This window comes from Periplaneta americana, chromosome 4 (genome assembly GCF_040183065.1).
Source record: "Periplaneta americana isolate PAMFEO1 chromosome 4, P.americana_PAMFEO1_priV1, whole genome shotgun sequence".
Lineage (NCBI taxonomy): Eukaryota > Metazoa > Arthropoda > Insecta > Blattodea > Blattidae > Periplaneta > Periplaneta americana.
In genome coordinates this window covers 76,219,129-76,232,059 of record NC_091120.1, presented here as the reverse complement: position 1 = coordinate 76,232,059, position 12,931 = coordinate 76,219,129, and the positions used below count along the sequence as shown (strand labels likewise).

The following is a 12,931-nucleotide window of genomic DNA, read 5'->3' as shown; positions in this document are numbered from 1 at the left end:
GTTGTAGGAGGACAGGATACCATATAAGTTTTGGAAATATAAACATCGGGGAAGAAGAAATATTGGAAGACCAGCCAAAAGATGGATGGACCAATTTCAGTAGCTGCTACAGGAATCAATTTCCTAATGCATGAAGGATGATGATGATGATGATTATGATTATGATTATGATTATTATTATTATTATTATTATTATTATTATTATTATTATTATTATTATAAGTACTATCAGCTGATCTTGGTAAATCTTAACGTGTGCGTCTTTTACTTCACGGAAAACCGTCCAATCCATAATAATTAAGCTCTTGCGTCATCTGCGTAGTTTTTCAGAATTAACATTAAAACTTGCATCCCAGATTGACTCTCCACATTAGAGATATCAGTAGGACTGAGATATATATGCCGTTATACTACCAGTGCGCTTCATGCGTTAACTTCGAGTATGTCTCAGAGTTGGGGTGAGTTAACGCAGTGTCTTTCGTTCGTTTGAACTCATGCTTATCACCACAGTAAGTTAGTCCTCAGCATTCGGGTGGTTGAAAGCCACTCCTTTGACTTCGAAACACAACTATCTGCTAAAGAAAAATTTAAAGAGATAATTTTCTTTGTTAAAGAAAAACTTCACTATTTTAAAGACATTTTATTTTCTGTCTGTAGAAAATACACCTAATATACTTATAATATTGACAAGTATCAGCCTTTTTATTTCATTATGTTCATATGAGGGTGTATTACGTTTTTGTTTTACATGATTTTTCATTTCACATATTGTTGCAAGCCACATTTTCAAATTTTCAAAGTAGAATGATTGCCTCTTGCTAGAAAACACAGACTTACATCTAGAAAAACTTCGTTCCACTTCTGCAGAAACAATGAGGCCATATTTGAAATATTTTCCACAAGCATTATCTACCTCAAAATCTGTATCATTATTATAAATTTCGTCATTTGAAATTGTCACAAATTTTGCATAGAGCTAAATATCCATAATGCTTATCCAGTATTTTTTTTTTCATCTTGTTTGCTACATTTTTTTCCTATTTCGTGTTTCAACTATTCAGTTTCGACACAAAATCACTGACTACATGTTATTTTCTGTCAGTAGAAAACACACCTAATAAATATTGTCAAGACATATCAGCCTTATTATTTCACTATGTTAATATGATCGTGTATTATGTTTTTGTTTTACACCATTTTTCATTTCATATATTGTTGCAGTGAATAACAGAGCCCATTTTCAAATTTTCAGGAGAATGATTGCCTGTTGCTAGAAAACACAGCCTTGTATCTAGAGAAACGTCATTCAACTTCTGCAGAAACAATGGGCACTTATTTGAAATATTTTACACAAGTATTAGGCCTATTTATCTCAGAATACGTATCATTATTACAAATTTCCTCATTTGAAATTAAGTCACAAATTTCGTCCTCAGCATCTTGCTATTATTCTTTTTTCAAAGGCGCTGAATGTTCCCTGTTACGAATAGCAGTATTCGGTCGTAATGTAACCGATCAACTGAAGTTCACTGCTGAACGAAACACACTGAAATCCCCACCCAACGCAATTACGTACTGGTACCTGAAGTCATAGGCGCATGAAGCGCAATCTAACGGCATACAATTCTTAGCCCTAGATATCAGTAATGTTTGATCAATAAGCCGTGGTCTTAATAATAGCAAGAATGTAGTTATGTCTGGAGAGAATTGAGTCTGATAAGCTATACTCCAAGACCCATTAATCACTTTGATTGTCTGCATATTGAAAGAGAATTCTGTATTTCACACAAAGTACCTAAAGCCACAGATTATTCTACATAATAAAAGCACCCCTCACAATCATATTTAGTAGGCCTAAAACCAGTATATCTGAATGAGAAATTTCCCTGTCCACCGCTGTGGAGCAACGGTTAGCACGTCTGACCGTGAAATGAGCGGATCCAGGTTCAAATAATGGTTGGGGAAACTTAACTTGAGATTTTCCGATGTTTTTCCTTTAATCCATTAAGAAAAAGTGCTGGGTAACATTCGGCGATGGACCCCGGACTCATCCTACTAGCATTATCATCCTCTCAGACGCTAGATAACTATATCGGTTGACAAAGTGTCGTAAAATAAGCAATTTAAAAAAGAACCTCCCTGTACATGGAGGAAACTATTAGATTGTAAACAATAGAATAATTTCATACGTACAAATCGTTGACTACTTGAACAGAAACTGAAGATCTTCGATCGTAAAAGTTCTAGGAAAATTGTTTTCTGTGTTTGACTTGGTGAGACAAAACAGAGGAAATTAGCAAACGAAGAAGCCTGCAGTCCCAGTGTGTAACCCAACATTGTAGCAAAAATCAAAGTTAAAAAGCTAAAGTACATAGTTCATAATGAGCCAGAAAGAAATAAACTGAATAGTTTTGGAAGAAGTAGGAAGTTATTACTCGACCAAGGCGAGTGGAGCCGTGGGCGTAATGTGAACTATCGTGATGCGGTATTACGAACGTAGGAGCAGTAGCGCCACGGTTCCGGGCTGCAGGACTCCACTGGCCTAGGTCGAGTAATAACTGCCGAGACCAAGAATTAGATATTTTGTTAACTTGCAAAAAGACATCGAGTTTTAAAAACTTGTCACTTAAAGATCTGTGTATATATAAGTGCAGGATGTTTTATCCCCTGGTTTAGGTAGATGAACACTCATCTCCTAATAAATCAGCTTGAATAACGCAACCGCTGTGAAATGACTTTGTTCTAACTCGGGCTATAATAGAATCACTCCTAAACTAATACGCTCTCAGTGATAGAATCCTAATTCATTAAAATGACTAAGAGCCAATTGGCTAGTCTCTGAAATTGAGACAACTCATCGACACTCTCTCGCCGATCGAGTCCCAATTTAATAGTCACCAAAATCGCTTAATTTGAGACAACTCATCCTGCCTAAGGTTTTTCCGTGGTTTCCTGAGACGTTATGACAAATGTCGGGATGAGCCCTAAAAGAAATGGGCCACGAACCTACATAGATGCCCTAGTTCAGCTTTGATACATTATTCAGTTACACGAGCGAGGTTACTCGACTCAACTTGTACACATGAGAAATAAATCGATGGCGGGCTTATGTGAGGGCGGCAATGAACCGAGTTCCTTAGAAGCCATTTATAAGTAAGTATACAATAAAATTCCCTCCAAGTTACTACATCTCCCACAACAGCAAGTTGTTAAGTTGCAATAAAAATTCACTAAAAGTATCGAATCATTTCATTCGAAACTATGGGATCGAGTTAGGTTTACTGAGATACATGCTATGGAACCGAGATAGGTTGTTTACAAACTATTTCTCATGGTAACGGGACCGAATTAGGACGCAGCGGATGGTATAGTGGTCATTGTATTTTTAAATAGTTTAAAATATACTAGTGTAATTATTGGCATTTATTTTCAAAATTTGGAAATGGTTTAAAACAGTACATGTAATTAACATGAGCTACGTATACCAAATTTCATTTTAAATGGAACTTAAGGTGATGGAGTGACTGGAGTTTTAAAATCACTAACATTTTAATGGTCAGAAGTGTATCTACCCCCTTAATACGAGTATTACAGAATTATGTTTTATATTATTATTATTATTATTATTATTATTATTATTATTATTATTATTATTATTATTATTATTCTCATCGCCATCATTGTCGATCATGAAGTGATTATTACATAAACTTTGTCATTTTACTCTTATGATCATCTGGAATCCTGAAGTAATTAAGATTTACATATTTGGTGTCAATACGACATTAGCTTTAATGTTTAGGTGTTCACCAATTTAGTTTTGTACACATGAGACAGAATATTTGGAACAAAAGTTAATTTTCACCTACGTTACAATCTTAACATAAATCAATTTTAAATCTGAATTATTCATATATTGAACATTGAAAATCGAGCGATTTATTTTCCTTCTACTCGAAATTTATAAAATACGGTATTATTAGTATAACAGAGTGATTCTCTAACTTCGTTTTCTTCAATGTATGCCATGATGTTGTCCTGATGAATTTTGTAGGTAAATATCAGAGAGTTCGTGCGAATAGTTGCAGAATTTTGTTTATACGGTACATTAAAATATCTGTTTGGCATCGAACTTATGGCCAATGCACTGGAACCTCACCCCAGTTTATCTACTTTTAGATAATTTTACTAGAACAACTCGTTCTTTTCCATCAAATTCTTGATAGTCCGTTTAGTTTTTCAACTCGTAATGTCGTTTTATATTGTACTTTCTTATAAAGAAGTACTGTTTGCATACTAAACCCTTGTATTTGATTTGCTAAAACCCTACGTAAGAAAACATTCTCCCATTCTAAGTCTGTATATTTAAAAATCTACCCAAAGTAGGGGATTCAGTGCGGATCATATCTATGAATTTAGACGCAGCCTTTTCTTAGACTAACAAAGAAACATTCTGATTGAGGCAGATAAAAAAGTTATTTTTTCTTTCACCATGTTAGTAGTGCTAAAAGAAGTGCTTATACAAATTTTGGCCACACTACCGCAATTACGAGGACCTTAAAAAGTAAGTTCGCCAGGGGACGTTAACATAAAGGAAACACAATTTAATTTGGAAAAATTAATTACAACAGACACAGCAACTGTTGAGCTATTTTTCAACATATTCTCCACCGGAATTGAGACATTCGTCATATCATGGGATCGACAGAGAGGTGCAGACGGCTGTCAAAAGCTGGTTCCGATCCCAGACGGCTAACTTCTACAACACAAGGATACAAAAATTATTGATAAATTCTAGTGTGGAATATGTTGATAAATAGCGCAACAAATGCTGTATTTGTTTCATTAAATCTTTCCATGCAATTGTACTTTTTTTTTCTGTAAACAGCCCAAGGAAAAATTACTTTCTGGACGGCCTCGAAATAGCGGTCGATTGCCGAAAATTTGAATAAGCATTTCTTTTGACATTATTAACATGGTGGAAGAAAAAATTTAAGTTTTTTTTATCTGCCCTTATCAGAATGTTTGCTTGTAAGTTCTTACGTCTCCGCCTGCCGAAGCACTGTTCTAGCAGCTCGGGCCACGAGAGGCCCTGGGCCAGAGCTCATGACAAACCTGTGGCAGCTGCCACCAGTGGCGGAGTTTGACATGATTGCACTACACCTTCCTTGTCATTAATTTTGGCATCTACTTTTAATCTTAAGGTAAGCGTTCACTACATCGTATCACACTCCTCATACGAATCACACGTAACGGATATTGTAAGTGCAGTGCGTTCACTGTAACGGCTCTACCTCATCGTCTCATCGTCTCATCGGATTCTCTGTTAGCTGTTTAAAACATATGACGTACGATATTGACATTGCTGAAAACAGAGGCGTTTTGAGGTTAGGTCTATTAATCATGAGTGTTAGCGAATAAGAATTTGTGATTATTTCATTATTTTTAATTTGAGTGGAAGGAACGAAAGAGATATTACTTAGCCTACATAATATTCTGGCGGCCGGATAGCTCAGTTGGTAGAGCAGCTGGCTACGGACTGGAAGGTCCGGGTTTCGATCCCAGGTGGGGACAGGGTTTTTTTCTCGTTGCCAAACTTTGAGAACGGCCCCGAGATCACTCAGCCTCCTATAAAATTGAGTACCGGGTCTTTCCCGGGGGTAAAAGGCGGCCAGAGCGTGGTGCCGACCACACCACCTCATTCTAGTGCCGAGGTCATGGAAAGCATGGGGCTCCATGCCCCCCCAAGTGCCTTCATGGCATGTTACGGGGATACCTTTACCTTTTAAATAATATTCTATGTATGAAACGACTTGATTACTGCAATGGGAATGTCTCAGATTACATCATTCTTCGAAGTTTTCTACAAGAGAAATAAGTTTTCAGTCCGCCATTTTGGCGCGACACTGAACATGGCACAACATGATCGTAACAGTTGAGCGATTAAAATTCATTTATTAAAGAAGGCCATGACCGCACGCATCGGTAAAGTTGCTCATCCGAGAAATATGGACGGATTTACCGAGAGCCGATGCGTGCGATACGATGTAATGAATGAGGATACATAACAAATACTGCAAAGATTGTCTTTTTCCGATCCGTGCGACTCGTCAGATGAATGCGATACAATGTAGTGAACGCTTACCCTTTAGTCTCTTCCTGCACGTCCTGGCTTCTTTTGTAGACTGTAGCGCAAGCCTGCACAAACGGCGCTCATCGAGCGCGGCCACTCTTTCGGAGCGGGAGAGCCGTCCAAACAGCTCGCCGGAAAGTTACGTCGGAATGACGTATGCCTGCTACAGGTAGAGGATAGTCCACGCAGCTCTCTGGTGTAGTGTGTCTTATCAGTAGCTATTTCACTTTGCCTCTCTACGGCTACATAATGGGGGAATCTAAAAGACAGAAAAGTGCTCATCAGGCAAATTCTTTCAATATTGCATGGGAGAATGCTTATTTTTTCACAGCAGCTGGAGTTAATACTTATCTGCCACAAGAGTTTGAAAGAAAGAGGAAAACATGATATAATGCGCCATTACTAGTCCACACATAGTTACGATGGTTTTGTTGGTGAAGATCGCAGTAAAAAGGTTCAGGAGTTGAAAGTTGCATTATTACATGAGGTAGGGTACGTTAGAATTTATTAATCTTCAACAATTTATAAATATATATCTTTTCATGGAAAAGGCCAGCTCATTGTTGATGTGTTGAATAAATTACGGGATTTCAGTCGTAAACTTACACTTTCCGTAAGTCAGTTTCGGGAAAGTAATATGGCTCAATTTCGAACGATAGAAACTGCTCAACACCAGTTTAAACAGTGTCATAGATAACATTTAAGTATGCGACAGGTTCAAAATTCCGGCACACGGGCGAAGCTGATATAACCTCGGCAGTTGCAAGCGTCGTTAAATAAAACATAACATTTAACGATTTACAGCTTGAACGTATTGATCTTCAATGTGACCTAAGGGCTAAAGACCGTTTGAATGATACTACTAGTCTGGTTAACTTTTACAAGACTAAACCTTAGCAATAATATCCACGACTACATAGGCTGGCTGTGAAAATGATTGCTATGTTTGGCTCAACATTTTGTGAGCAACTGTTTTCTATAATCAACTTTAATAAAGGCAGGAATCGAACATCTGTATCTGATGATTCATTACGATCAGTAGGCTACTGTTCCTTTCAGCTGCCAACAGCATAAAACCTCGTTTTCATGTACTGTTAAATAAAAATATAACAAAATGATATTGTACATTTAAGTAGCTATAGAATTTCTATTATTTCTGTAAAATAAATATTTATTTATTTATTAATAATAGTCCAAGATAGTTTTGTAAACACTGAATGGGAATTCATTTCATGAACACCTTGTGTACATTTTGTACGAGATCACCCCTTCTTCCAGTCCACCCTTATACAGAGTGCAGCTAATACCTGCATTTCGCTCATGAGCTGTAGGCCGGCTCGGAGAGCGCAAACCTTGTGCAGGCCTGCTGTAGAGCAATTTTATTTGTAGACTGTATCTGAGTTGTGTACTGCTCCTCTAATGCTTGTAGACAATATTCTCCAGTATCTAGACATAACTGATCATAATTAGGTTTCTGAGTAGTCCACCATGTCCTGAGACTTGACATTTCCAACGTTTCGGAACTATATACAGGTTCCATAATCAGGGTAAAAGGTAAGACTAGAGAGGTCGTTATTCTGTTGAGTTTGTTACGCCTGGCTAAACCGAATGACTGAACTCAGTTACTGTCTTCATGCAATTCCGAAACGTTGGAAATATCAGGTTCCAGGAAATGGAACATACCCATAAATCAAATTCTGATCACGTTATCGTGAAAACCTAGAAACTCATATAGACTTAACTGTTCCACCACTTCCTATCACTGTTGAACGTTATTGCTGAATAATTTTCACTATATTACGACCTGAAAATCACACTTCAAGATGTATTTTCCAAACTTTGGAATTCAATGACTCTTATTCTACATAAAACTACTAATACCAGTAGGTAACTGGCTACCACATTTTTTAAAACTGGTTTCATTGGCAGTTTGATGGCTGGGATAATATTATTTTTGTGATTGTACATGTCCAAAGTTTTTTTTTTTTCTTTTTTCTCTATTTTAATATTCTCTACTTGTGCACAACTGAATGTAATTTCATTACCATAATATATAGAATATTTGTGGATCATGAGTCATGTGCATGAGTCAATCTATTTCTGCCACCCAAAGGTTCACAATAACATACTTTTTTACATTTCACGGAGTCCTATAATTTTCTGAGATTGGTTCTCATGCTCTTCTGCACACCATCAACGAAAAGCCTCGTAGCTACCACATTTAACAACCTGCAAGTCTCAACTCAAAGTCAGTTGTGAAATTCATCCCCTTGCTTCACACACGAAGTGATATATAGAGATAAAAAAATTCTCTATGAAGGAAATACTCAATATACTCATAGATTTGACAATGTCAATTATTGTCGAGTGCGAAATATTTAATACCGCTTTAAATTTCATCTCATTTACAGGATATCATGGAGGTGTGTCCTCTGAACTCATCTGCAACTCCCGGAGGAAGCGGTGTCAGCGGTCTTCTGTTTGCCGGCCTCATCTCAACACTTATTAACAGTCAGCAGCAACTGGGAAATCCTGAAGACTACCCAAAAGACGCCACAAGCCAACTACTACCTGAGTACGACTTCATTATAGTAGGTGGAGGTTCAGCCGGCTCCGTGGTGGCCAGACGCCTCAGCGAGGAGAACAAATGGAAAATCCTTCTTTTAGAGGCTGGAGGAGATCCTACTGCCAGCTCAGACATTCCAGCTCTTATCTTTAACATACAGAAAACGGAAATCGACTGGCAGTATCGTACTGAACCTCAACCAGGCATGTGTCAGGGATTACTAGATAAGCGTTGTAATTGGCCAAGAGGTAAAGCTTTGGGAGGAAGTAGTGTTATCAACTTCATGATGTATCTTAGGGGAATGAAGGGCGATTATGATAAGTGGGCACAAGATGGGAATTATGGTTGGAGCTTCGACGAAATTTTACCTTTTTTTAAGAAATCTGAAGACATGACTTATAAACCACTGCTTCAAAGTCGTGGCAACATTTCATATCACGCGACAGGTGGACCTTTAACAGTAGAGAAAGCAAATGTCGACCATTACAAAGAATCGTTTCAAAGAGCAGTAATCGAAATGGGATACGAATGGATGGAAGACATTAATGAGGACCGTCAGTTAGGTTTCGCGGAACTATTCAGCACTGTGAGGGATGGGACAAGATGCAACACAGCCAAGGCCTTTCTCAGTCCTGTGAAAGATAATGATAATCTTCATGTTCTTAAACATGCTCATGTTACTAGGTTACTAATTAATGAAAGAAAAGTCGCTTATGGGGTTGAATTTAAAGATAACAATGGCCAAATCCGAACCGTTAAATCAAAGAGAGAAATAATTATATCCGCCGGAACAATAAATTCCCCCCAGATACTAATGTTATCAGGAATAGGACCAGAAGACCATTTAAAGGAAATGGGTATAAAACCTATTATTCAAAACTTGAGAGTGGGAGAAAATTTGCAAGACCATCTTGCGTTTTTTGGATCTGTATTCAACATCAGAGATTCGCAAATTAGTCAACTACCAGCGCCAAATAAGCTGGATTTGTATTATAACTTTTTGTCAAAGAGAACCGGTCTTCTGACGCAAATTATGGCTACAGCTATAACCGGATATATGAAAACCAACATTTCCGTCTCAGATGACAGACCAGATGTACAACTTTACTTTTTTGTACTAAATGCTAAAGACACAGACTCAGCAAATTTGATATCCTACGTTATAGGATATGACGAAGCTACAAATACTTCTCTACACAAGGTGAGCGAGGACGCCGACCTTCTTCATGTGATTCCTGCACTTATGCGACCGGAGAGTAGAGGTAGAATCCTTCTAAATTCATCAGATCCTTTTCAACATCCCAGAATATTCCCAGGATATTTATCGGATCCTGAAAGTAAAGATATTAAAACTCTTCTAAAAGGTATAGAATTCTCCCAGAAATTCATTTCAACTAAAGAGATGATGTCCAAACAAGGTAGGCGAAGAAAATTATACATAAAAATGTGTGACAAACTAGATATAAACACGAGAGTCTATTGGGAATGTGCCTTGAGGCAATTAGGAACTACCATTTATCATCCTGCGGGAACATGCAAGATGGGTCCAGAATCTGATCCCACAGCTGTTGTGAGCCCAGAACTCAAAGTGCATGGCGTGAAGGGACTTCGGGTTGCTGATGCTTCTATAATGCCAACTATAGTTAGCAGTAATATTAACGCTCCAACCATAATGATAGCCGAAAAGGCTGCCGATATGATAAGAAAAGAGTGGGAATCGAAATAAGCCAATTTGAGTGATTCTTAAAGTAAAATATTATCATTTATGGTATTGTTATCGTCTCATTCTAGGATATAACTTTAAAATTTTCTTACATGTAATTCATGTAGAATGAGGTGATAAACCTGATATATGTTTGTTTTGTTGCATTTTAATTCCTTGCGCTTCAATTAAATATCCTCTCACACACATGTCAGTTTCCTTTTTTTACTGGCTACTGTTCCATTATGTATGCATTTAATAATCTGATTTTCAAGTTTAGATATTTTCATGTGTTTTACTTGGTATGACATTAATAAAATATCACGCTCGGCTTTCTGTTGGATTCGTAAAATAAATAATAATAATTTGAAAAAATTTTAACATTTTCTTTGAATTTATGCATGGTTAAGTATTGAAAACAATAAAATTATTCCTACAAAAATATTTTCCAGATGAAGTTTTTTTAGTAGGTTATTTTACGACGCTGTATCAACATCTCAGATTATTTAGCGTCTGAATGATATGAAGGTGATAATGACGGTGAAATGAGTCCGGGGTCCAGCACCGAAAGTTACCCAGCATTTGCTCATATTTGGTTGAGGGAAAACCCCGGAAAAAACCTCAACCAGGTAACTTGCCCCGACCTGGAATCGAACCTGGGCCAGATGAAGTGAACATCTGTAATAGTAAGTATGCACTGTGTGCACGACGTGCGACAGAAGGTTGGGATGCGAGTTTAGGTTAGAGGTTATACAGTGGTTGTTTGTGTCGATATTATCAGTTTAACAACTGGAGAAAGAGTGTCCTTTCACGTTTACAACGCCTAACTTGACTCCATTATGGTATATTATTTTAAAGGAGAGTGCTTTCCATATCTTCTTTTTAAAATAAAAATGTAGCCTACTGTATTCATTCACAAAAGCACAACATGCTCTTTATTTAAGAACTGTTCAATACTTCCATTCTTGGTATAAAATACCTTTATGAAATTAAGTAACTCGCATTAATAGTTAATATAATCTACAGAGCTGAGGAAAACGATCTCACTTCAAAGAAGTCACAAAATCCAACACATGTAGAGCGATCACAAGGAAAGAAGCTTCGCTCGAGTAAAAGTAGTTAGCCTTTTACCGTTATAGATCGAACGTTGACTGCCGAGGAAATAATGCGTACATTTCCCCTAGATCGAGTGAGAGAAGTTTTGTGTCGAGTAGTATACGTAGACAGATAACACAGACTAAATGTACGCCATAGTTAGAGCATTAACATATAGCTGATTTCAGTTCAATGCAGTTTAGTTTAGTTCGTGGAAATTCACTACACATCAGAGCAGCAAATCCTCATTTATGATGCATATGTTACGAAGACATTGTACAAGAAGTATCCTGCTGTATTTCCAGCAGACGGCAGTTCAGCACTTATTATAAGGTAAGTCAATTATTTACATCTATTATTTACTGTACTCGCCAAACTTAGATGACCCCAGCTCAGAGGAAAGAAAGAAGTCAAAGAAGTCACATCAACATGCTCTCGATTTTTATGTTATGCAGTTTGCCGTGTCCGATAACTGAATTGCTTTATAACGGCGTTACCAAACATAGACGGCCTCAGCCCGAGTAAAGAGGTCAGCTTATCTTGCCGTAAGAGACAACTACCAACTTCTATGTTAAAAAAAAAAAAAACATCGTACTTGCCTCAGCCCAGCGCCTGGGCTAATTCAGAATCATAATGTGACAACGCTGCATAACTAACAGGCATGCACGGTATGATTTATTATGTTTTGGGTAAGGCACGAGTCAGCATAGTGGTGTGAGTGAGATCGTCTAAGCTTGGCGAGAACAATACTGTGCTGTACAATTCGTGATTCTTTATTGCTGAAACTGAGACAGTGAATCGCCGGTTGCTCACGTCACTTTTCGAACAGTGCCGTACTAAGCGAAATTTCTTTTCAAGGGTGCATCCACTGTAACTTTAGTCAGTGAACTAAAATGAAATACAGGGGTGGGCATAAGTATACAGTGGTGGTGGTGGTGGTGGTGGTGGTGGTGGTAGAAGTTTTATTTTGCCTGGCACAGATGTGGCCATAAGGCCTTCTCTTCCACTCAACCAGATCTGAATAACATACGTGAAATACAAAATTATGTAACAGAATACAAAACAAAACAAAAAAAGATACCTTGGAGACGACATAAAATAAAGTAGAAAATTACAAATAGTCAAGATCAGTTACATAATATAAGGAGAATATAAAATAAAGTAGAAAATTACTTGTAATCAAAATCAGTTACATAATATAAGGGGAATATATACAATTTATAAGGCAAAAACTGCTCTAGATAAACATGACGATTAATTCATTTGAGATATAATATTATACAGTTAATATACCAAGAGAATACACATGGGTTACAAGACACAAAACGTTGAACAACAAAAATGTACTATATAGCACACAGATATAAACGATAAGTCAATGGTGGGCCGCAGTGACGTCAGACCTCAGCGAAGCATCAAACTTACCCCCTACCTT

The 12,931-nt window shown here is 37.4% G+C and overlaps 2 protein-coding genes across 5 annotated transcripts in view; one reads left to right on the top strand and one right to left on the bottom strand.

Annotated features, from left to right (window-relative positions):
* LOC138697964 (glucose dehydrogenase [FAD, quinone]-like) overlaps positions 1 to 10,775 on the top strand; it is a 28,386-nt gene extending 17,611 nt beyond the window's left edge. For both annotated transcript variants that reach the window (XM_069823589.1, XM_069823590.1), the window contains exon 2: positions 8,545 to 10,775. In XM_069823589.1, the coding sequence (XP_069679690.1) occupies positions 8,551 to 10,425 (1,875 nt within the window). In that variant the 5' untranslated portion in view covers positions 8,545 to 8,550 and the 3' untranslated portion in view covers positions 10,426 to 10,775. The remainder of the gene's footprint in view (positions 1 to 8,544) is intronic.
* LOC138697977 (tyramine receptor 1-like) overlaps positions 1 to 12,931 on the bottom strand; it is a 689,651-nt gene that overhangs the window by 465,593 nt on the left and 211,127 nt on the right. The window lies entirely within an intron of this gene.